Source organism: Rhinolophus hipposideros (assembly GCF_964194185.1).
Source record: "Rhinolophus hipposideros genome assembly, chromosome: 6".
In the NCBI taxonomy this organism is placed as follows: Eukaryota; Metazoa; Chordata; class Mammalia; order Chiroptera; family Rhinolophidae; genus Rhinolophus; species Rhinolophus hipposideros.
Window position 1 is genome coordinate 93,822,904 of NC_138052.1, and position 24,304 is coordinate 93,847,207.

The 24,304-nt window shown below is 41.0% G+C and overlaps 2 protein-coding genes across 8 annotated transcripts in view; one reads left to right on the forward strand and one right to left on the reverse strand.

Annotated features, from left to right (window-relative positions):
- SP100 (SP100 nuclear antigen) overlaps positions 1–5,121 on the forward strand; it is a 77,070-nt gene extending 71,949 nt beyond the window's left edge. For 5 of the 7 annotated variants that reach the window (XM_081052127.1, XM_081052128.1, XM_081052129.1 and 2 more), the window contains 4 exons: positions 688–808; positions 1,103–1,174; positions 1,728–1,871; positions 4,823–5,121. In XM_081052127.1, coding sequence (XP_080908253.1) covers positions 688–808; positions 1,103–1,174; positions 1,728–1,871; positions 4,823–4,927 — 442 coding nt within the window. In that variant the 3' untranslated portion in view covers positions 4,928–5,121. Of the gene's footprint in view, positions 1–687; positions 809–1,102; positions 1,175–1,727; positions 1,872–4,653 lie in introns of all 7 variants that reach the window. The other 2 variants (XM_081052133.1, XM_081052130.1) reach the window with 2 other exon arrangements.
- Positions 3,742–19,055, reverse strand: LOC308499175 (nuclear body protein SP140-like protein). Its single transcript, XM_081052139.1, has 6 exons — positions 18,878–19,055; positions 9,662–9,818; positions 8,573–8,741; positions 7,843–7,926; positions 6,268–6,417; positions 3,742–5,627 (listed from the first exon to the last, which is right to left on the reverse strand). Exons 2-6 carry the CDS (start codon positions 9,815–9,817, stop codon positions 5,581–5,583), a joined length of 606 nt encoding a protein of 201 aa, XP_080908265.1. The 5' UTR covers position 9,818; positions 18,878–19,055; the 3' UTR covers positions 3,742–5,580.
- Positions 19,056–24,304: the final 5,249 nt, after the last annotated feature.

Genomic DNA, 24,304 nt, shown 5'->3' on the forward strand with positions numbered 1-24,304 from the left:
CTTGAGCAAGCACTACGGTGGCCCAGGAGAGAGGCTAAATGGCATCCCTAAGATGAACCATGGTATCAACCAGCTTATTGAGAGCCTCCCAGCTCGAGAGCCTGCCAGATAGGGGTGAAGAATGACTCTAGGGACAAATGGAAGATATCTGACACTCTGTTGGTAGATTTCTTTCTAAGAAGTCTCCGCAGCACAGATTCTGGGTATAGATATGGCAATTCCAGAGAAGAGGATGCCTATGGCTTGTGCTGTGTGCTTATTCAGCAAAGTTGAGAGACAGGAGCTGGTTTCCTGACTTTTCCTGTGGCCTGATGGCTCATCAAGGCCTAAGGCCCCAGTGCTTACGGCACTGATTTCCCATTCTTGACTTTGGCAGACAGGGCTCATTACCACGCTCACAGTGGCTTCCACCCAGGGGAACCCTAAGTTTTGAGGTGACTGAGAGTCCATCACCCACCATGGCACCTCACTCAACAGACTGTCAACCCTGAAACCACTACTAATGGGAGCGGTGCCTTTGTTAATTGAGCCCAAATGGGGCTCTAGTGCAGAAGCGCCTCGAAGAGAGAAGTTGGATACAAGGTGGAAATCATTAGTCATTCTTGAACAGAGGACTTCAGCAGCTGTAACAACAGTGGCTGGTTCACAGAGAACCTGCCCTTGCTCACTTTACGTCTTTCCTCTCAGAAACCCATGGAATTGCATCTTCTGCTGTATAAAGACCATTCAGAAAAGTTATCCAAAAAGTCATCCATGTCACCAGGAGTCTGAGGTGCTGGAGAGGCCAATGACGTCTGAGGAGCAGTTGGTGAGTTGAAGTATGAACCCTGAAGCCTCCTCCTTTCTATTTAGTTGAGAGAAGAAGCACAGTCTTGCTGGGGGCTGGAGGAATGGTACCCAAGGCGAGCTGCTGTCTCTTGCTGTGTTTTGATCACATGACCTAACACAAAAAAATTGCATTCCAAAGGAAATGCCCACTCTGTGTTTGTTTCAGAGTCCACAGGTTTGGGACTTGTGGGAGTTGTATGTTTTGTCTGAGAGTGCTTAAGCGCTCGCTCTCTCCAAGTTGCTTTTCACTTAAGATCTCCTCTACCTGTTTCAGAAATGTGAGTTCCTCCTCTTGAAGGTCTACTGCTGTTCACAAAGCCCCTTTTTTGCTTCGGAACCATATTATGTAAGTAACAGCAACACAACCGCAAACTGGCATTTATCCAATTTGTGATATGAATCCAATGGGTACAAGTGGCCATTATCTTTGCCCTGTTGAAGGATGTCTTTGTCAATTTCATCAGTCCTTAGCAGCTTAAGCTGCTATGACAAAGTACCACAGACTGTGTGGCTTCAACAACAGAGATTTATTTCTCACAGTTCTGGAGGCTGGAAGTCTGAGATCTGGGTGTCAGGATGGTCAGATTCTGGTGACAGCCCTCTGCCAGGTTGCAGACTGCCAACTTTGTTCTCACAAGGATGGAAACAGAGGGAGAGAGCTCTCTGGGGTCCCCTTAAGAAGGTCACTAATTCCACCATGAGCACTCCACCCTCATGACCTAATCACTTCCCAAAGGCCCCACCTCCTAACATGGTCACATTGGAGGTTAGAGTTTCAACATACACATGAGTTGGGGGACGGGGGTGGACACAAACACTCAGACCACAGCAGGGAGCATCTACAGAAGGTCGACTTGGAACCATGTTAACAGCCTGCTCTTTGGCACTTTTGTCAACAGAGTAAAGAGCCATCTTGGAGACTGAAAAAGTCCATGTGGTTGAACAAAATCAAGGAAAAGCTGATTATGAAGTTGTACCCCCAAGTGAAGGAGTTCATAAGGGACATGCGCCTCATCTTTCAGAACCACAAGGCATTTTACCAGGTAACTGGCTCTCCCCGCACCTCTTTTTCTTTCAATTAAGTCACTCTGCCTTTCATCTTCTTGTATCAGGAAAATGTAACAACTTCGCCTCATCACGCAGCAAGGCCACACAAGTAAAAATTCTGGAAGGGTTCTAAAAGCCTTGTGGTCTCCAGAGAGGAAAATAACAACACAACAGGGGTGTCACTGCAAATAGTATCCTAGGACCTCAGAGTGACTCACTTCTAGATAACCGATTTTCTCCCACAGAGAACAGTAGACTGCAGACGTAGTCCCTTCCACAGGAAACAGAAGTGTGTTTTAAAGGCAAACAGTGATACTCTTCTCTAAAGAAGAATACCAAATCAAATTTCTCAAATTTTAAATTTTTGGATTTCTTTACATCGGCCTTCTCTAGTGCTATATCAGAAAGTTAACAAGTATTGCCTCCATTCAGTAGGATCCCTTTTTGTTTTATTGATGGTTTCCTTTGCTGTGAAAAAACTTTTTAGTTTGATGTAATCCCACATGTTTATTTTTTCTCTTACTTCCCTCGCGAGAGGGGATATATCAGTGAAAATCTTACTCCGGGTAATGTCCATGAAGTTTCTTCCTATATTTTCTTCTAGATATTTTATGGTTTCAGATCTTACATTTAAGTCTTTAAGCCATTTTGAATTTATTTTTGTATATGGTGTGAGGAGGTGGTCCAGCTTCATTTTCTTGCATTTGTCTCTCCAGGTTTCCCAACAGCACTTATTGAACAGACTGTCTTTACCCCATCGTACATTCTTGCTTCCATTGTCGTAGATTAGATGGGCATATAGGCATGGATTTACTTCTGGACTCTCTATTCTGTTCCATTGATCTATGTGTCTATTTTTATGCCAGTACCATGCTGTTTTGATTACTGTAGCCTTGTAGTATAGTTTGAAATCAGGTATCGTTATACCTCCCACTTTGTTCTTATTTCTCAAGATTGCTGAGGCTATCCGGGGTCTTTTATGGTCCCATATAAATTTCAGGATTATATGTTCTATTTCTGTGAAAAACGTCATTGGTAGTTTGATAGGAATTGCATTGAATATGTATATTGCCTTAGGCAGTATGGACATTTTAACTATATTAATTCTTCCTATCCATGAACATGGAATGTGTTTCCATCTATTTATGTCTTCTTTCATTTCTTTCTTCAGTGTCGTATAATTTTCTGAGTACAAATCTTTTACATATTTGGTTAGATTTATTCCCAGATATTTTATAGTCTTTGGAGCAATTGTAAATGGAATTGTTTTTTTAATTTCTCCTTCTGATCTTTTATCATTGGTATATACAAATGCAACTGATTTCCGAATATTAATTTTATATCCTGCTACTTTACTAAATTCATCTATTAGTTCTAATAGTTTCTTGGTGGAGTCTTTAGGGTTCTCTATAAAAGATATTTGCCAATGATGTATCTGATAAGGGATTAATATCACAAATCTATAAAAAACTTACTCAACTCAACTCCAAAAAAACAAACAACCCAATTAAAAAATGGGCAGAGGACTTGAGGAGATATTTTTCTAAAAAGGACATACAGAAGGCAAGAAGACATATGAAGAAATGCTCAACCTCACTAACCATCAGAGAAATGCAAATAAAAACCACAATGAGATACCACCTCACCCCAGTCAAAATGGCTATCATCAATAAATCAACAAACAACAAATGCTGGCGGGGATGTGGAGAAAAGGGAACGCTAGTGCACTGTTGGTGGGATTGCAGATTAGTGCAGCCACTATGGAAAACAGTATGGAGGTATCTCAGGAATCTGAAGATAGAACTACCCTATGATCCAGTAATTCCACTCCTAGGCATCTACCCGGAGAAATCCAAAACTCCAATTCAAAAATCTGTATGCACTCCTATGTTTATTGCAGCACTTTACACAATAGCCAAGATATGGAAACAACCGAAATGCCCATCGGTCGATGACTGGATTAAGAAGCTGTGGTACATTTATACAATGGAGTATTACGCAGCCATAAAGAAAAAAGAAATCTTATCATTTGCAACAACATGGATGGATCTAGAGAACATTATGTTAAGTGAAATAAGTCAGAAAGAGAAAGACAAGTACCATATGATCTCACTTATATGCGGAATCTAAAGAAAAGAATATGTGTATGAACTAATCAGAAACAGTTTTGGGGACACAAAAAACCGAGAGTTGTTAGATGGGCGGGGGGGAGGGGGTTGGGGATGGGAGGAAGGGTGAAGGGATTGGGGGGCCGCTGGTGACCACAGGATGGCCTCAGGGTTTTTTGAGAATTACTTTGGGGAACTTATTCAATAGTGTTTGGGGATTTTGTTGGGTGTCCGATGGACATGTGTCCTGTTTGGGAGACCACCTCAGGGATGCTGTGGATGCCTGGTCATGGCATTGTACACCAGAGACTGGACATTAATGAATGCCAACTATAATTTTATGTGTATAATGTGATGGCTTGGTGTGAGGTCGGGGTGGTGGTGGATGGGGGGAGGGGGGTTCACGGTGTGAGGGATGTAAAAATAAAATAAAATAAAATAAAACTATAAAAAAAAAAAACAAGTATTGCCTCCAGGGGTGAGAATGAAGGGAAAAGGAAGGCACTGTGAATTTATCGCAGACATTTCCATACTGTCCTGTTGTTACAAGTCCTATGTGCTGTGTTCAAAACTCAAATACCTAGAATTCTTTCTAATTAAATCAATCAGTCCATTTCCGATGAAGAATTAGACTACAGTATAGTACTCTTTTTGCTTCTCTGTCTGCCAGATAAAGAGAAATGATCAAGCTCTCGGAGAACATGAGCTATTCTTAACTGGATCAATTCTCACTTCACATTCGGGGTAACCTAAAATGAAGGTCCGGATTATTTGAAACTTTGGGCGCCTAAGCTCAATAATAGCAACGGCTATTACTCTTTTTGAATTTACTTTTTCAGAACAAGAAATTCATCAGTCTGGGACTTCAACTAGAGGACAAATTTGAGAAAAATTTCCAAGACATTTTTGCAATTCAGGCGACCAGCAAGAGCAGTTCTGTGTGAGCTCAGTGCTGTGTAAAATGTTGTCCGTTTCCATTTCACCCTTCAGAGCCTCCGAGAGCACAGGAGAACGTGCCGTGTCCTACTGACTCTTCTGTCTGTGCAAACATCCTTGTATCGTACTTCTTTTTCAAATGTTTTTTGGTTGCCATATCTGCTCATTTATTTTTCTAAATAAAATTTAAAATTGCCATGTCAAGTTCCCTTATTGAATAATTTGGAGTGGAATTTACAATAGAAGATATTAAGTCTTTCTACAAAGGATCATATTATATGCTTCCATTCATTTGAATCATGTAGGTTCTTAAGTAAAGGTTTCTTTCCTCCCCCCTCCACCCCACATAGAACGAATTCATTTCTTTCCTTTTGTTTTACTCTCGGTATTTTATACTTTTCCTTATCATTGTAAAAGTGACCTTTTGTATATGAGCACACGTATTCAATGGATAGGGCCTTGCCTCCCGCACGTCCCAAAGTGCCACATGATGTAAATGCAGAGGAGGGGTTCCCAGGGTTAAGTGGACCATTGGCTGTGAAGTGCACTCAAGGTAAAATGCGTGGAAAAACAGGAGCTCTGCATCCAGAAGCCTGATGCTCTGCAGCCCCAGGCTGGCCATTTTCACCCTCCTCACCCAGCCTTCATCTTGGCGCTGGCTCTAGGCTTCCAAAGGTACTCCCTCCACACTGGATTCACTGCTGATCACTGCACAAAAGAACAAAACCCTTAGGGGTCTCAGGATGGGGCTGAGGAGCTGGCAGGAAACCCCGTAACAAAGGGACACCTGGAAAGACCAGACAGGTTGCAGAACTTCTAGGCAGGAACATCCCTGCTCCAGACAAGCCAAGTCTTCCCATGAGATCCTGTGGCCTTCAGGTTACTGGTGCTTTGGTCACTCTCCCTGGACACTGAGGTAAGGACCCATGACCACAGTGGCCAGCTCTGCTTGTCTTGCTCTCCGTTTTCTGGCTGCTCACTCTCTTCCTCCCCTCCCAGCTGTCTCTCCCCATTGCTCTGCCTCTGTTTCTTTCTTCTGGTGCCTACCTCTTTGTTCTTCTCCCAGTCTCTGCATGTTTCTTTCTCTGGCACTTTCTGATGTGTCTTCTGTCTCCTGATCTACTCTTGCTACCTTGCTCTACACATCTCAAATATTTCTCGCATTCCTAGGTCTCCCAGCACTTTTCCATTTACCCTTCACTTTGCTCTGATAGGAAGAAGCTCCCTTCGCCAAGCACCAGGGTCTCCCTCCCCTGCATCCATCCAATACTCCCTGGGTCACCTCCTGTCACCTCTGCTGTGACACACGCTGTGTCACTGCACCACAGACTCCCTCAGCCAGCCTTACCAATCATTTCAGGAGCTTGGTCACATGCTGGCCTTGCTTGCTGGACTTCTTGGTCCATTCTGGGGAGACAAGGTGAATTTGTCTCCTGCACATCTACCAGAATCGCAGCACCAGATTGTTCTCGATTTTCGTGTTTGGACAGCTCTTCCCCTAAAATAAATAATGATTCATGAAGAATCTTCTTTTGTCCCCCATAAAGAGCCTGCTGGTGCCCTTTCCTTTCTCTCTGCCCATTCACTTGAGAGGTTGCTCTTGTGCTGAATTGTGCCTTGTCCACTGCCCGGCTGTTTTTGTCTTTCTCTCTTCATTTCTCAAGTGCTTTTCTTTTGACCTTGAATTCTACTTTTTGGTTTTTCTCTTTTCCCCTACCTGCTATTCTCATTAACTAACTGATAATTATCTTGGCTGAATTTTGTGTTTATTCTTAAGTTACGTTATTGTTCCACAAAGGTAGCTTATTACATGTACACACAAATGCAATTTTTAGAACTGTTTTTGTTCAACTTTCCATATAACTACATCAATAATGTAATGTTTGGCAAAATATGTGTTCATATTTTAGAGTACAGAAATACAAGCACTTTCATTTCCTGGCAAATATTAATTGAGCTCTTATTATGTGCCAGACATTGTGCTTGGGTCAGTACAGTACAGTACAATACAATACAATACAATATAATACAATATAATATAATACCAGGTCTTATATTCATTTTTGCTCCAAAAGACGCATTAGAGCTGATTGTCCAGCTAGGTCTTATTTTCGGGTAAACATGGCAAATAGAGGCTATAATTGTATAACATTGCTTGTTGTACAACACTTTTAAAGGGTTAATTTTACATTATGTGAATTTTACCTCCATTAAAACAAAAAAGAATAACAGGCTCTGGGTTCAGAATACCTGGATTCGTCCCTGCTCATTTAACCCCAGACCAACCACATACATGGTCTCTCTGATTTCAATTTCCTTGACTGCAAAATGGGCACATAAGTAATACTACCCTTTAATGGCTGCTATTAGCACTAAACCCACAGCTGCCAGAATAAACATTCAAAGAAGTAACCTGTTAATAATGTGGTTGTTTTTACTCTGTCCTTTACCCCATTCTTCTCTCTTTTCATTTCTCCCACTTCTTCCTCTCTTCCCCATGTCTCTACCACTTCCTTTCTCCTTAAATATTCCTGCTCTTAAATAAAATTCCCCACATTTAAATCAGTCCCTTTACCATCAGCCATTATCAAGGGTCTCCTCTCTGACGTTGACCTTGGGCCCATAATTCTTAGCCCTCACAGCTTCACACTGAAGGTCTCCCATGGAAACTCATACTTCACAGTTAGATTCTTTTTCCACCTTCCAGGTTATGGAGCAGAAAGTCTCTCTTTGCCCCCTCTTGCTAATACTCTTGGGTTCCACATGGAGTTGGGTCATTTTGGAATCGATTCAAAGTAGCACTCATCTACCTGCCCACATTCTTCTGGTATTCCTTTCCCGGTATCATAGTCTCCTTTTGGTTCCTTTGCCTACTTCTCCTCTTTATCACCAGAAAGCAAAGTTGGTATCTTGTCATAATTACCTCGTTCACAGCTTGGCTGAGTGTTGGGCAGTATTTGTGTCTCTTCTGTATCACTTTCCTGGGAGAAATATTTCTCTTGGATCACTGAGCAGAGGAAAAAAATAATTAGAGGTTGCAGCCAGGTAATCAGAGATACCACCTCATAATTACACATCTGGACCACCCATGAATCCAGGGAAGACTTCTGGCCCTTGTGCTACTCTGAATCTCAGTGGCTCCTGACTTGGTGGTGCTTGTCCCTTTCCCCAGGACACTGAAGAGAAAAAATAATAACCACTGAAATCTTATAGGAGATGAGTCTCTGGAATTTTAAGGATGGTGGAACAAGTGGGAAAGTTATAAAAGTAATTAATCACCCAACAAGATGATCAGAGAGGAGTGAAAGCTTATCTCAATATAAATTCCATAAGTGGAAAGTCTCTGTAAACTGTACAAACTTTAGGGAAGAACAGAGGGATTTTCTCAGCAGAATATCCATCTTCTGGATATTCCCAGAAAAAGGACATAATTAAACCCAAATTAAGCCATAGCAGAGTAATTGGCTCATCATTTTAACGATGAGATGAGAGAACATGTCAGTTTTGTTCACTGTTACTTACATTCACACTACCTAGCATAAGGCCTGGGACACAGTAAGCATTTCATGCATACTTGTTAAATAAATGATTGAATGAGTGAATGACTGAAAATGACACATGGACCCCAAAAGGGAGGGGAGGGAATTGATTACCATTTTCAAAGCTTCTATGAACCTGAATTAAATTAGGATACTCCTTCAGATGAGTCCTGCTGAATATGGCTTGTAGAAGTGATCTATCAAACGTCTTCTCAAGGTGGCAGAGAATACGATACACCACCCTCTCTACAGGGACCAAGTTTCTACAGGCTTCTTGAGAATCCTTTTTAAAAAGTACAATGGAAAAAAATAGAAAATAATAGTTTCAAAGTTAAACAGATATCGAGGAAGTAATTGCATAGAATACTCATTCTATTTTCTCAGTATAGACTACCATTTTTTACACAATATTTTAGAACTTCTTAAGTGTTTGATCAACACAAATAAACCCTTCCTCTTGACTTTTCCACTTTCATCCTGCCTAGGTTTGTTTGAAGAATGGATCTTATAGCAATTCTGTTGACTGCACAGCAACCCTAGGTGTGAGAAGTCCTGGTAGGGCTCCAGGAAGTCCTGCCCTTGCTGTGACGAGCACAAAGGGAACTGCACAATCGCATGATAGAGAGATGGCTTCTTCCTCTATTTCTCCAGGAGGGCTCACTAATCAAATTTACTTGAATTCCAGGACTCCAGAACCCCCTAACAAAATGTATACAATTTGGAGGAGACAGCAACAAGGCAGAAATTTGATTTATAATAGCACAAATTCCCTGAAGATAAGCAGATATCAGAATGGAATACTGCCCCAATTCTTAATTCTTTTAATTTTGTTTCATTTTATTATATTGTATAAATTGCTATGCATTTGCAAAGCATATCAGTTTCAATCCAACCATATCACCGTTACCTTCTACTCCTACACACACACACACACACACACACACACACACACACACACACTCTTTAACATGTCCCACAGAAAAGAAGGGCTTCAATTAGAACAGAAGTGTCTTTAGTGATGTCTGCTTGCCTTGTCACCCTTAAAATTATAGGATGATTAACTAACTTAAAAGAGTCTTCCCATGAAAAGCATAAAAGAGCTATCAGTCAGTTAATGATACACTACATTTTGAATCCAGAATGCCAAATATAAATTAATGTGGGGCTGAATTACCATGGGAAAATATAATAAACTTCACTTACATTATACAATTTTTCTGTGATGAAAGAGCGGTCTCTGAGGCTCTCAAGGAAAGGAAATGGCTTTGTTATTGCACTTGCTATCTCCACCTTATTTTCCTTGAAGTGATTCAAACAGGTTTCATGGAAAATTGTCTCGTTCTTCACTATTGAAAGCATTCTAAGGAAAAAATACAATGAGAAAATAAACATTAAGATTCAAGATGCCGTTCCCCCCAAAACAACAACACCAACAGCAACAACAACAATAAAAAAACCTAGGCCCAGATAACTTCACTTGTGAATTTTTCAAAACATACATGAAAGGAAGTATATTACCAATCTCACACAAAGTCTTTCAGTAAATAAAGAAACAAGGAACACATACACCCCAACTTGCTATAGGAGAACATCATAATCCTGACACAAACCTGACAAAGACATTATGAAAATGAAAAGTACAGGTCAACATCTCTCATTAACATAGATGAAAACACTCCTCCAGAACATTAGCAACTCAAATCCAGAAATAGATGAGAAGAATAATACATCATGACTAACTGGGACTTATTTTAAGAGTGCAAGAATTCTTTAACATTTAAAAATAAAGGAACGTATAGCCCACATTGACAAAATAAAGGAAGAAACCCTATAATAATTTCCATAGACCCCCAAGAAAGCACTCGATAAAATTCAAAATCTGTTCACTTATTTTAACTCTCAGAAAACTAAATATAGAAAGTAACTATATTTACTGTCTAAATATAGAAAGTAAAGGTGAAATATTAAGTACGTTCAGTAGTACTTAAGTACAATATTAGGTACAATTTAAGAACAAGACAAAGATATACACTGTCACCATTTCTATTCAACATTTACTAGAAATTTTAGCCAATGCAAATAAGCTATGAAAATGAATTTTAACAATAAACCTAAAAAGGAAAAAATATAACTGCCATTATTTGCAGAGGATTGTGTATTTATGAAAGTATTTATAGACAAACTATTGTTATTAATTAGTAACTTAGCAAGGTAACTGGATTCAAGATCAATATGCAAAAAATCAATTGTATTTCTATATTCTTGCAATAAACAAGTTGAAATAAAAATGAAAAATAATGCCATTTCCAAAAGCTTCAAAACCATCACTAATAAAAATAAATCTAACGAATGATGTGCAATAACACTGCACTGAAAATCACAAAACATTTGCAGAGAATTTTTTTAAGCTAAAATAAATGGAAAAGTATACCATGTTAATGGATTGAAGACTAAATATTAAGATGTAAATTCTCTTGACTTGATCTATAGATTTAATATAATTTCAGTAAAATTCAGGTAGAGGCAGGCAATATGCCTCCTGGCTCAAGTGCTCCAGACACAGTCACAATTGCCACCACCACCACCACCGTGAGAGAAGAAATGTCTCATACAGGACCCCTCTCCAGGGACCTCTTTTTGGACACCTTCCTTTATGAGCATATTCAGGCACCTGAGGAGGTTCTCAGCATGATTGATCTCTTAGAGTACTTCAATCGCGAGTTCTTCCCAGACAGTGACAACCTCGAGGATGGCCCTGCATCTAGTTTTCACTGGGACTAGATGGATGAGCTGAATGCTGCCCCGTTACCAAGCTGCCCAGCATGGCCAGGCACAGCTTAGCTTTCATCTACAACCTGCCAGGTGTGAAAGGTGTTTTAGAAGTTTCATGGATGGTTTCACTAACCTCAGAGAAAACATAATGTTCTGGAGCTTCCCAACCATCAGGAACAGTGTGTTCCCCAAAGGGAGGCGGGAGCTGTCTGTGGTGCTTCGCTGGTGCTACTGTTCATCTGGAGCTCCACCTCCTCCAGTGACCCTGCTTAGAGCCAGCACCAGAGAGGGGCTGGTACCCTCCTGCTCCACCACCACCACCCTGGAGGTGGCCCTGCTGATTTTGTTGCCTTTTGAACTGTTTTCTAATCCCTCTTTTATATTTAAACTCTGAATGTTGGGACACTACTGAGGTGCCACACTAGTGTGGTTTTTTTTTTGCTTTCTGTAAGAGAAATAAATTCATATTGCCTCTGGGGTCATTAATGGTTAACTGCTCCATATCTGGGCCTGCTCTCCTCCTGGTGTGGCCTGTCCTCTCATGGGCTGGTTATATGGTAGGTACTGGGAGAGTGCTGGTCTCATCTCCCTGTCTGTGATGTCCGCAGCAAAGAGAAAATCTGCTGGAATAGATTTCTGAGGGGGTGGAGAGAGCTCAATGAAATGTTGGTTGCTAGAGCAGAGAGTAACAGACTGGAACAGAGCAGAGCACGTAGAGCAGAACAAACCAGACCTGAACAGAGCAGAGCGGTCTAGCTGGAGAGGGGCCTCCCCCCAGGGCCACCTGGCCCCAGGGCCACCTCACAGCCATGCTGTTCTCACAACCATGCTGTGTCACAACTGAGTTGTTCACTGCACACCAAACTGGGGATTTCTGTTGGCATTTTATAAGCCAATTCACCAAAATGTGGGCATGAGACGAGGTATAAATAAATAAATATGAAAGCCCACATTGACAAAGATGATAAAGGTAGTACCTCTACCTGCTGGCCTCCTGTTGTCACCACTTTTTATTCCACAGAACCTGGCAGGGGTGACCTTCCACAGCAAGAAATCTGTGCTCAACTAGGCCTAGACTGGGATTCCCCAGATGACTTTCAGGAAGTCTAAACTGATTCAAAAAAAATAAGTGCAGGTATTTCTCAACACTGAAAACAAGGCCACAAATGATTTTAGTCTCCTTTCTCAAACTCCAAGAAGTTTTCCAGAATTCAGGGGAATGTGATGGCAGGGGATTGAGGAGGACTTACAGAGTCAAGGCCTGGAGAACTAGGGGAAGGAGCAGTGCAGGGAGGAGGAACGGACCAGCTCCAAGGAGTCCACAGAAGACAAGGGACCCTATATCAAAGCAAAGAGGATGAAAAATTCCATTTGACCAAATCAACCAGAGTTATCTTTAAGTCCAATGACATAGTTTATATTAGAGGGAAGTAACCTCCATGTTTGCCTCTCCCCTTGCAGAGATTTCTGTAGGAAGGAAAAGAGAAAAACAAAAACTTTCAATGTCTCAGGCCCATGAGTTAGTCAGGCATATTAGTGACTTTGACTGGACAAGTTAGATAGACCTCAAGCATTTGGATACAAAGCTGGAAGGAGCTGAAGTGCTCTGAATAATAAAGTGGGGAGAATGTTCTTAGAGTTGCTGAAAGCACAATGGAGGAAAAAGAGAAACCTCAAGGCCATTGGGGTCAGAAGCAGAGACAAGCTGGTAAAAACAGCCAATCTTTTAAGGGTAGTGTGACACTTTAAACCATGCCCGCAGAATTACTTGACACTCCTCCCATTGAGATGTGGGGGTTTATGTCCACTTTCCTTGAAACTAATGGAATATGGCAGTAGTGATGCTATGCTGGTTTCCAGGCCAAGGCCTTAGGACACAGGCCAGCACCAGGCAGCCAGCCACGTGGTACGCCATGATGGAAGGAGATTTGGAGTCATAGTAGAAGTAGAATCCTCCAGGGCCAGTCAAGTCACCCCAGCGATGCCACACAGAACAGTGACAAGCCATGCTCGCTGAGCTCTGTCAGAATGAGCAAAATAAATGATTTTTTTTATTTTAAGTAACTACATTTTGGGTGATTTTTTCACAGATTTTGAAATGAGATGCTGTTGTAACAAAAATATGAAACACGTGACATTTGCCCACAAGCAGTGGGCAAAAGCCTCAAGTTCCCCCAGGGAATTGTCAGTGAGGCTTACAGGAAAGTGAGGAAAGTATCAGTGGAAGCAAGCTGGAGGAAAGGAGACCCTTGTTATATAGTACAGGAAAGTTTCAGGAAACTCTCGCCAGTACTAATGTGGAAAATAGAAAATATACCTAATGAACTCAGTGATCTAGTTAAGATTTCTAGGCAAAGTGTCAGGGAGATCAAGAAGGGTTATGAAGGGGTCGACCAAAGGCATAAAAATCAAAATCATCTGGATCTTAAGAAGCAAGATGAACACAGCTAACACCCAGCTACATCTATGTTTCCAGACAACTATTTCTTTAATTCATACTCTGTCATCATTCAACAAAGGATTTAAAGTGAGTTTTTTTAAAATACTTAAAATATATAAGCAAAAGTTAAATATAAATTGGAACAAAAAGAAAACGGGAGCAGGACATGAAATAAAACCAGAACGGAGAGAGCTAGGTGGGACTAGGTTTTGGTCTAGTGATCAAGGCATAAAGAGTGGGGAAGAAAAAAGGATGTCTGATCCCTTCAGACCCACATGTAGAAGACAACAGCAGAACTAACCTAAGAAGCAGGCTGACCTGAAAAATCCTGCTGGGACAACGTGAAGGAAATATGTAATAATAAGGCCTTTCCACAGCTACAGGGAAGGAACTGCCATGTGATATTTCTGCCCCCGCAGGGACAGTGTAGATTATTCAAGAAACACTTAGAAGCAGAGGAAGGTGTGAAGCTGGGGAAAAACACGGGCCAGCAGACATGCTGGTCCTTACTGGACCACTGAGGTAACTGTCTTCATAAGTTTCACCAAAAACAGTTTCAGTTCAGGATTCTGTGTTGAGGCATGAGTCTGAGCTGAGACCAGGGGTTTAGAACTCAGAGAAGTAGGTGCGCTGGCCTGTGGAATTGAAAGGCAGGAGGCAGAAGCAGCAGGGGGCCCTATGACTCAATGATAAAGAGCCCGAGCTTTCTCCTGTGGATGAGAACTGGAAGAAAAGAGCAGGAGCCTGAGAACTTTAGGTGAGAACATTTATTCCCAGCTCCTGATGTCTCCTTCCAGGAGGGAGGACATCCATCAACCTGACACTTCTAGTCCCTCCCCACACCCTCCGCCTGCCCATGAGAGAGAAGTTCTTAGATGTTTCTGGAGAAGGCACACAGGCTATGAGGTGTGGTCTCTTCCTGCCTATTTCTCTGGAGCCAGCCACAGGGCAGAGAGGAGGCCTGTAGACTGATGCTTCAGGTATAGCCATTGCCAAGAGCAGGCCTTACCTGGCTAGGGCAGGTTTCCTCATCATGGTGCCCAGTGTGCGGAAACCCCTTGTTGTGGCATATCTAAGACATACACCCCAATCCAGTTTTGATTAGTAATAAGACAGGTGTTATGATCTCCAACTACCAGACTTCTTATCTATCCCCTTAAGAAACTCTGATGTCAAGCACATAAAAGGAGTTATGTGCTTGTGGGGCCCCCTTGAATCCCCACAAAAAATCAAGTGAATACATAACTATAGTCTTTGCTTGGAGAGGTGCCTGTTGTAAATGAAGCTACCTCTCTAGACAGGTCCAGGCTGATTCACCATTGGTGTGGCAGAACACAGGGATCAAAGGGCAAATGGAAATCAAGCAGTTTTAAATATTCAAGGCTTAGTAATGGGAGGGGATGTGACAAAAGATGGCAAAGTAGGAAGCACCAGGAATCTCTCTCCACTTAGACAACAATTGTACTAGCAGACATTGTCTGAAGTCACAATTTTGGAAGACTGGAGTCTACTTGAATGCTTGCATCTTCCAGGAGAAAGCTGGACTGGTAAACTGTGGCTCATTTTGGCTAATTTCTGCCTTTAATGCTGCAGTAGTTACCTATCCCCTACCCTCGAACCCAGTGGCAGGCAGCTGTGCCCACATTCCTGGCGTGGCTTGCTAAAGCCACGGTGGGCGATAATATTCTTCAAATATCAGGATTCTGTTCTGATTGCTGATCGCTGCTTTTCATCTCGGAGGCTCAGGCACAGAGGCAGGCAGCCTTGTTGCAACCCGTACTGGCTGAGGTGGTTTCCTGGGTATTTAAAGGAGCTGCATCTGGTTTTTTTTTTGGTTGGGTTATTGTTTTTTTTGTTTGTTTGTTTGTTTTGTTTTTTTTCCTTTTTTCCCTTTCTCTCCTTTTGGAAGCCAGACATTTAAGATTAGGATATTCAAAAACAATCACATACACAGGGGAATTTAGAAAGTCACTGCACATGCCCAGAGACAGATGCAGGTTCAGCTAGGACCTGAAACCAACTTAAGCTTTCTCTTCCAGCTGATGCCCAGCACAGACATATTCTTCAAAAAAATTTTTTTGAATAAAAATTAAGAAAGCAACTCCATTATAATAGCATCTAAAACAAGAAAATACTTAGGAGTAAATCTAACCAAAGAAGTGAAAGAAAGACTTTTTGCTGAAAACTACAAAACATTGCTGAAAGAAATTAAAGAAGGCCTAAGTAAATGGAAAGACAGCTCATGTTCATGGATTAGAAGCCTTACATTGTTAGATGTCAATACTATCCAAAGCACTCTACATAATCATCACAATCCCTATCGAAATTCCAACTGCCTGTTTCACAGAAATGGAGAAGGTGATCCGCAAATTTATGTTAAATTGCAAGGGACCCTGAATAGCCAATCTTGAAAAAGAAGAAGAAAGCTGGAAGACTTACACTTCCCAAATTTGAAATGTAATGCAAAGCTAGTATGGTACAGGCATAAGGGCAGACATACAGATTGATGAAACAGAAAGACCAGAAATAAATCTTCATACAGTCAATTGATTTTCAACAAGGATGTCAAGACCATTCAATGAAAAAAAAGGATAGTCTTTTCACCAAATGATGCTGAGGAAACTGTATATTCACATGCAAAAAAAAAAAAAACAAATTTAGACCCCCATATACAAAAATTAACTCAAACTAGATCACAGACCTAACATTAAGAAGCACCATTGTAAAACTCTTAGAAGAACTATTGGGGAAAATCTTCATGACACTAGAGTTGGCAATGATTTCACAGATAATAACACCAAAAGCACAGGCAGCAAAAGAAAAATGAGATAACTTGAAATTCATTAAAATTAAGAACTTTTGGGCTGGCCCGGTGGCTCAGGCGGTTAGAGCTCCATGCTCCTAACTCCGAAGGCTGCCGGTCAGATTCCCACATGGGCCAGTGGGCTCTCAACCACAAGGTTGCCAGTTGGATTCCTCGAGTCCCGCAAGGGATGGTGGGCTGTGCACCCTGCAACTAAGATTGAACACGGCACCTTGAGCTGAGCTGCCGCTGAGCTCCCAGATAGCTCAGTTGGTTGGAGCACGGGCTCTCAACCACAAAGATTGCCAGTTCGATTCCTCAAGTCCCACAAGGGATGGTGGGCTGCACCCCCTGCAACTAGCAATGGCAACTGGACCTGGAGCTGAGCTGCGCCCTCCACAACTAAGACTGAAAGGACAATAACTTGAAGCTGAACGGCACCCTCCGCAAGTAAGATTGAAAGGACAACAACTTGACTTGGAAAAAAGTTCTGGAAGTACACACTGTTCCCCAATAAAGTCCCCAATAAAGTCCTGTTCCCCTTCCGCAATAAAATCTTTAAAAAAAAATTAAGAACTTTTCTGCATCAAAAGACGGTATCAAGAAAGTGAAAAGACAACCTACAGAATGGGAGAAAACATTTGCAATTCATATATCTGATAGGGGATTTATATTCAGAATACATGAAGAGCTTCCAAAGTTCAATAACAACAAAAAACACAAATAACTTGATTCAAAAATGGGCAAAGGACTTGAGCAGACATTTTTCCAAAGAAGACATACAAATGGTCAGTAAGCACACGAAAAGACGCTCAACATCATTAGTCATTATGGAAATGCAAATCAAAACCACAGTGAGATATCACTTCATTCCTACTAGCATGGTTATAAAAATTTATTTTTAATTTTAAAAACTACACACAGAAAGTAACAAATATTGGTGATGATGTGAAGAAATTGGAATCCTCACACGTTGCCAGTGGGAGTGTAAAGTGATACAGCCACTGTGAAAAACAGCTTGGTAGCTCCTCAAAAAATTAAAGATAGAACTACCATGGGAAAGAGCGATGCCATTCCTAGGTATATATCCAGAGATTCAAACAGATATTTGTACAACAATATTTATAGCAGCGTTATTCACAGTAGCCAAAAAGTGGAAACAACCCAAGTGTCCATCAACAGATGAATAGATGAAATATGGTATATCCATACAATGGAGCATGCTTCAGCCATAAAAAGGATTAAAAATTTTAATATATGTAGACCTTGAAAACATCATGCTAAGTGAAACAAGCCAGACACAAGACAAATGTATGATTCCATTTATATGAGGTACCTAGAGTAGGAAAATTCATAGAAACAGAAAGTAGAATATAAATTACCAGCGGCTGGGGGGCGGGGGTATGGGGAGTTACTGTTTAATGGGTACAGGGTTTATGTCGGAGAAAAAGTTTTAATAGATAGTGTGATAGTTGCACAACATTGTGAATGTATTTAATACAACTGAATTGTCCACTTACAAATGATTAAAACTATACATATATATATACATTACATATATATTACATATATATAATGCATATATATATATATATATCCATAATTTTAAAAATAATAACCAAGGTCGGGGTTCCTGTGATTTGAATCTGGAGCTTTGTGTTAATTATCCCTAACTAAGCCCTCCGGTGGTGTTCTGGAAAGCCAGGACACTAGAGCTGAGCATAATTGAAGAAGAGTAGCTGGGGCCGGGTGGGGGCAAATTTTCGGAGCCAGAATCTTGTAGATGACTAATGTAAAAACTTTTCAGAGCCGCATCTGAGCTTCTTTGCTGGTTTCGACTACCTGCAAAGAAGCGGCAGCAGCAAGGGACTGTGCTCCTCTCCTGCCTACATGAGGCCACACGCCGGTGTGAATTCGTTTGGGCTGTTAAATGTAATGGTTAAACAGAAAACAGAAGTGAAGAAATTCAGGATGAGGAGGCCCTCCCGTGCCTTGCTCCTCGCTCTCCCCCAGAGTTGGGAATCCCGGCCTGGTGCAGATCCTTCCCCGGACCCTGGCTGAGCCCTGGGAGCCGCGCCCCAGCAGCGCTTGGGTGACACAGAAGGTCAGGCACCGGGGTGCACATCGGAAGGGAAACCGGGCGGTCCGTCTCCGTCTTGCACAAGTGCTCTCACTGGAAGTCAGATACTGGCACCAGTTCGGCCGGCGGAGGCCCAGTCACTTTCCCAAAGCACCCTCCTCTTGGTGGGGCTTCCGTCAGCCAGGGCGCTCCGCTGAAGCCATCCACATTATAAAGGCATAAACCTGTGTTTGACCCAGTTGGCAAAGAGCCGCTGCCCCGGCCCCTTCCAGGGCCTCCCTCTCCTCCCTCACCCCCACCCCACAAACCACCCCCATCAGAGACCTGATGTGGGCTCCTCCGGGAACAGGCTCCAGCCTTCAGCAGGCCTCAGGTCTTCTCAGGAGCACACAGAATGGAATAAAAGGAAAGATTCTACGACCGGGGTTATTTTTTGTTCTAATTTTAGCGAGTGAAACCTCATTTTAAATTTGCATTCTACCGTCCCGGTCCCTCGGTGGGCGTGGCCTCTCTCCAGTTTCTCCAGAAAGTCTACCCTGCTCTCCGGTGGCAGAGTGCTGCTACTGCACGGTCCCCTTTAAAACTGCACCCTGTCCCCTCCGAATTCACCGTCTGTCTTGATCAAAAACAGAACTCTCTTCTCAACCCTCTAACGAAGTACTTCAAAATCAAGGTTCGAAGGGCGATTATTTCCTTTTAAATAAGGGTGAAATATATAAGGAATTGGTGCAAGAAGAGATGGTTTTCCTATTTGGCAGTTCCTATGCCCAGAATTGGATGTATGACCTAGACAGAGAAGTTTTAGTTCACATTGTGTGTCTTTGACTCTTTCCACTCCCTTTCTGAGCTGTCCATCTTCCTAGGTCCCTGAGTCTTCCACTAGGCCTAGGTGTCCCCTGCCCTGTGAATTTCCTCACAGGCTGGAATGCTCTGAGGGGAGCGCCCCTCAGCTGACTGCCACAGTGAGCCAGCGGGTATCTGAGTTTGCAGAGCAGTGAGATGGCACCTGGATACCCATCTGGGCAGCCTCCCCCAGAGCACAGAGCCTGCTGGCTTCCAATGGCTTGTCCTAGAGGTTCTCTACTCTGTAAATGCTTCCTGCAGGTGGAGACTCAATGGTGCCTTGACCAGGGAAGAAAAAGCCGGGTTTGAGGTGAGCATAACTACAGCAGACAGCTGTCTTTTAGAGGGAGACTTGAAGTGGGTTGTTATAAGTGGAAACACTTTGTGTGCTCATGAGGGTCCCTGTACAGAGAACAGGGTGGGTCTTTTCAGACTCACAGAGAGCACAGAGATGGCGTCATGGCTGTGGTCCCAGGAAATAACATCTACATAGAGCATCTGCCAGGGGCAACCAAATGTTCAGAGCTGGTACAACAGTACCCGTGCCCCCTGCCTCGTGAAGAGGAAAGCAGCCCCACAAACAAAAGAACTTCATGTCACAAATCCTGAAAGTTGAAAATCCCAAGAAACAACGAAATCCTTAATATGTTTCTCCCCTGCACGAATATGGAGAATGCTTTATAAATCCTAAATGTTTTACTGGTCAAATGTTTTACTGGACAAACTATGACCTCTTTCAAATGTTCATTTCCATGTGGTCTTTGTGAAGAGTGTTAACTGTGGACCACAGTGTTCTGTTGTGCCACCCATAAGTGTCACTAGATCTTATCTTCCTTACCTGCATGTCATGAGGCCCTCTCTGCCCAGCTGACCCCATAGAGCAATCCATAGAGGGGTGAATCAGTGGTGTTCATGTTATGCTTTTCAAAAAAAAGGAATAAACAGGGGCATGATAAGGGGGGAAAATCAATTCAAAATTTATAAATAACAGGCAACAGGTCTTTGCAAACAGCCCTGGAACAAAACACTCTTTATCTCCATGCCTGTTTGGAGCAGCTGTAGGTCCAGAGATTGAATGTTCTCACCATTGAGTAATAGAGTCCCCAGTACAAGGAAACAGCCACAGAGGACAGAACATGGCAGGACAATATCCACATAGGACACATGAACAGAACTGGCTGAACCAGTATCAGACTGAAGAGAAATCCAGGTGGGATCAGAGAAGTGACAATTTCCAGAGCCCTGCTCAGGGAAGTTTTCACTCAAAAATAGGAATCAGAAGTTCATCTTCAGCCTCTCCATATCCATTCATTATTCGGTTGTCTTTCTGATGTCTTGAGTTAGAGAACCCTCTGGGTAATATCTAAGACAATCATGTTGACCAGAGACCCTTGCAATCAGAACTATAGAATGATTTCAATGTGGTCCTCAGGGACGACTTTTGCAATTGTCTTTCTCTACCCATTTACACTCTTCTTTCCTCTAAAAAAAGACTTTTATAATCAGCAAATGCTACAAATCAGGCTTTTGTTTTCTCGGTTTTCAGGCTGTTTACAGAGTGTTGGTTTACCAGTATAATATTGACCAGCCACCATTTTTTGTAAACAACAGTGAATGAAACAATCAAGGTCATACATAACCCTGCAGAGTATATGTTTCAGGAGGCGGAAATCAAAGAACTGATCAATTGATTGATTGATTGATTGACTAGCAAGGGAAAACGTCAACTTATCCAGAAAACAGACATACAGGAACACTGATAACCCAAACTAAGTGGCAGTTGAATGCATTCCAGCTTAAATGCACTACAGGGGATGAAGGAATGCAAAAACCAAAAGTGGGGTTTCCCAGGGAGCAGGAAAGAGGCAAGTGTCTTGGGTTTCCCATTTAATTTACAGCCATTTGTTTACCCATACAGTGTATCCTAGAAGTTTACCATCACTCCAAATAAGCCTAAGTAGCTTAAATTTTTTCTTTTATGAGGAGAGAAAAGAAATCTTTTAAGGTGTTCCAGGGGCTTTTTGGAATACCTCAAAGTTATTTCCAGGTCAAGAAAAGACTATTTATTTTTTGAATTTGGGGGAAGATGGTCAAAATGCACCAAAAGGTTTAGATATTTGACTAAATATGATTATAAGTCATTATGAAACAATACTTAATTATCCATTTAACCAAAGTAACAATAAGAGATTTCAAAGACAAATACAGAAGGCTACATAATTGTTAGCAAAACTTAGTTCTTACTGTTGAGGAGATTATATTTTCTTAAGTAATCAAGGACCTGATTAAGACAACATAAAACACACAAAAATTAATTTGCTGAAACACAGAATCTTTGCTTTCTCAGCAGATTGCTAGAAAAGAAAAGCCTTTTCGCAAATAAAAGAAAATTAAGTTTTAGCTTTTCACAAGCACACTGTTGATATTAAAGATTAGTTTTTAAAACCTTTATAATAACAATTTAATTTCAGTCAGCTTGCTTACACAAGGTAAAATTTTCTCTTCAGCTTTTTGTGTACCCTTCGTTTTTCCTTTGTAAACAGAAGTTCTAAGTTTAGACAAACTTATTCTCATTTCCCTCAGCAAAAATCCATCTTCATTCCTCATACTTTTTCTTAGCTAAACATACCCTACTGTCCTTACATATCGTCACCTTTTATTATTTCCAGTAGCATATATTAGAAATTTTAACCTTTAAAAAATCTTAATTTCTAATAAAAACTAAGAAGTAAATAATTATGAACTGTCTTTTACATTAGCATACTGTGGCTTGGCAAGTTTATAAGTACTATTTATAATTTCTAGAAACATGCTTTTTTATAGAAAATTTCTCAACATGGCATAAAACATGTTTACTAATAGACCCAAATTTGTCTGTTTAGTTTTTCTGCAACCGGAAACCAAAAGTAGAAAAACTTACACTCAATAATTAATGTTTCATTTTTTTCTTATTATGAATCGATCTACATATTTAATAAATTCCTATAATTTAATTTAACTTAGCAAAACTCTAAAGATTTGGGAAACTATTTTTTAAGTACAAATATCATAAAACATAATATGCTAAAGAATCCACATAAAAAACTCTTACCCCACTTGCATCTATTTAATTCATTAGTTCTTACCAATTATGTTTAGATTACTTATGAGAATTTCATGAGACATCAAAGTCAATTATTATTCTAAGGTATTTTTCTCGCTGACAAATTTTGCCACACAGATTACAAGAATTTATTTAACTAATAAAGCCAGATAGGGGCCTGCCCAGTGGCTCAGGTGGTTGGAGCGCGGTGGTCCTAACGCTGAGGTTGCAGGTTGGATTCCCACATGGGCCAGTGAGCTGCGCCCTCTACAGCTAAGATTGTGAACAACAGCTCTCCCTGGAGCTGGGCTGCCGTTAGCAGCAGGAGGCTAGCGAGAGCTGCCAGGAGCTGCTGTGTGCTGCCGTGGGCTACCATGCTGCTGTGTGCTCCCCCCGGGGAGCGCAAGGCTCATATAACACCAGCATGGGCCAGGGAGCTGTGTCCTACACAACTAGACTGAAAAACATCGGTTTGAACTGGAGTTGGGGGGAGGCAGAAGAAAGGGGGAAAATTAAAAAATAAAAGTAACAAATAAATAAATAAATAAATAAATAAATAAATAAATAAAGCCAGATAGAATAAAAGTATTGTATTTAATTTTCATAACTCTAAAGACATGTCTATTTAACCAAACCAAACTCAAACCAACTTTAATATCAAATATTTTCCCAGATCACATGATCCGAAAAGTATCTAGGTTAGTTTCTGTCATATTGTTGAGGATTTTTAAATATATGAGCTTGTTTGTTTAAGCCAATTCAATAGAGCTTTTTTACAAATTAGCACTACCATCCAGAGATAGGAAATACCACACAACACACGAACATGCAAACAGAGACCTACTAGTCTTCATTTAAAAATTGCTGCCATGAAATGAGTAGTAAGTTTATCCACACAGTGGTTAAGGCTTTTTCATTTTAATATTTGTGGAGAAGACAATTAAGATTTTTATTTGTCTTGGCAAGGGAGCCTTGGAGCCAGAGAAGCAGCAGCTCATGCTTTGAAAATAACCTTCATCTCCTTTTTTTTTTTTTTAAATTTCTTCAGTCTTAGGAATTGGAAATGATAACGATCAGAGGCTCGAACTGCTTCCAGAGCTGTATTTCTCGTTTTGCAAAGATTTACAAGATATGGACAATTGCTTTCAAAATTGGGTTGTAACTGAAATGACATCACAGGTTGACCTACCTGTCTAACTACATAATCCCTAATTTGCTTCTTTCCCTCTGGGTATACAGTTGTATTTCCGCTTTGGGGAGGCCTGGGTTTAAGAAATTCTCTAATTATGGCCCTTAGGTTGGCCTTAGACCAAGAAGTGAAAGATATCCAAAGATAGTCACCTGGAAGGGGTAACGTCAGTTTTATAGTCTTTTGTATTAGGTACCTTTTTTTCCTTTATTTTTTTCATTAGCCTATCACAACAAATCTTTCAATGAAGCTATTTAATTTTTTTATTTAGCATATCTAATTAACATTGCTTGAAGGGTTGATTTATATTTTCTGTTTTACAATATTAGTCAAGGGACTGTTCCCCAGTGAGACACAATGTCTGTTCCACGATACAATCAGGTAAAAGAGATGCAATCACTTCATATAAGGCCTGTTCAAAATATACCAGTTCACCTATAAACTTTTTCCTTCATTCCATCAACTCTTACATTCTTAACTACAGCCTCCATTAGTTTTGGTTTTACAATACTGGGTAGAAGTGTTCCTGGACTGATACAATATCCATTCTCATAAAACATACAGCTAAAATTGACATAACTTCTGAATATAAAACCTATTTAAACATTCCAATTTTTATAATCTTATTAATCCTTAC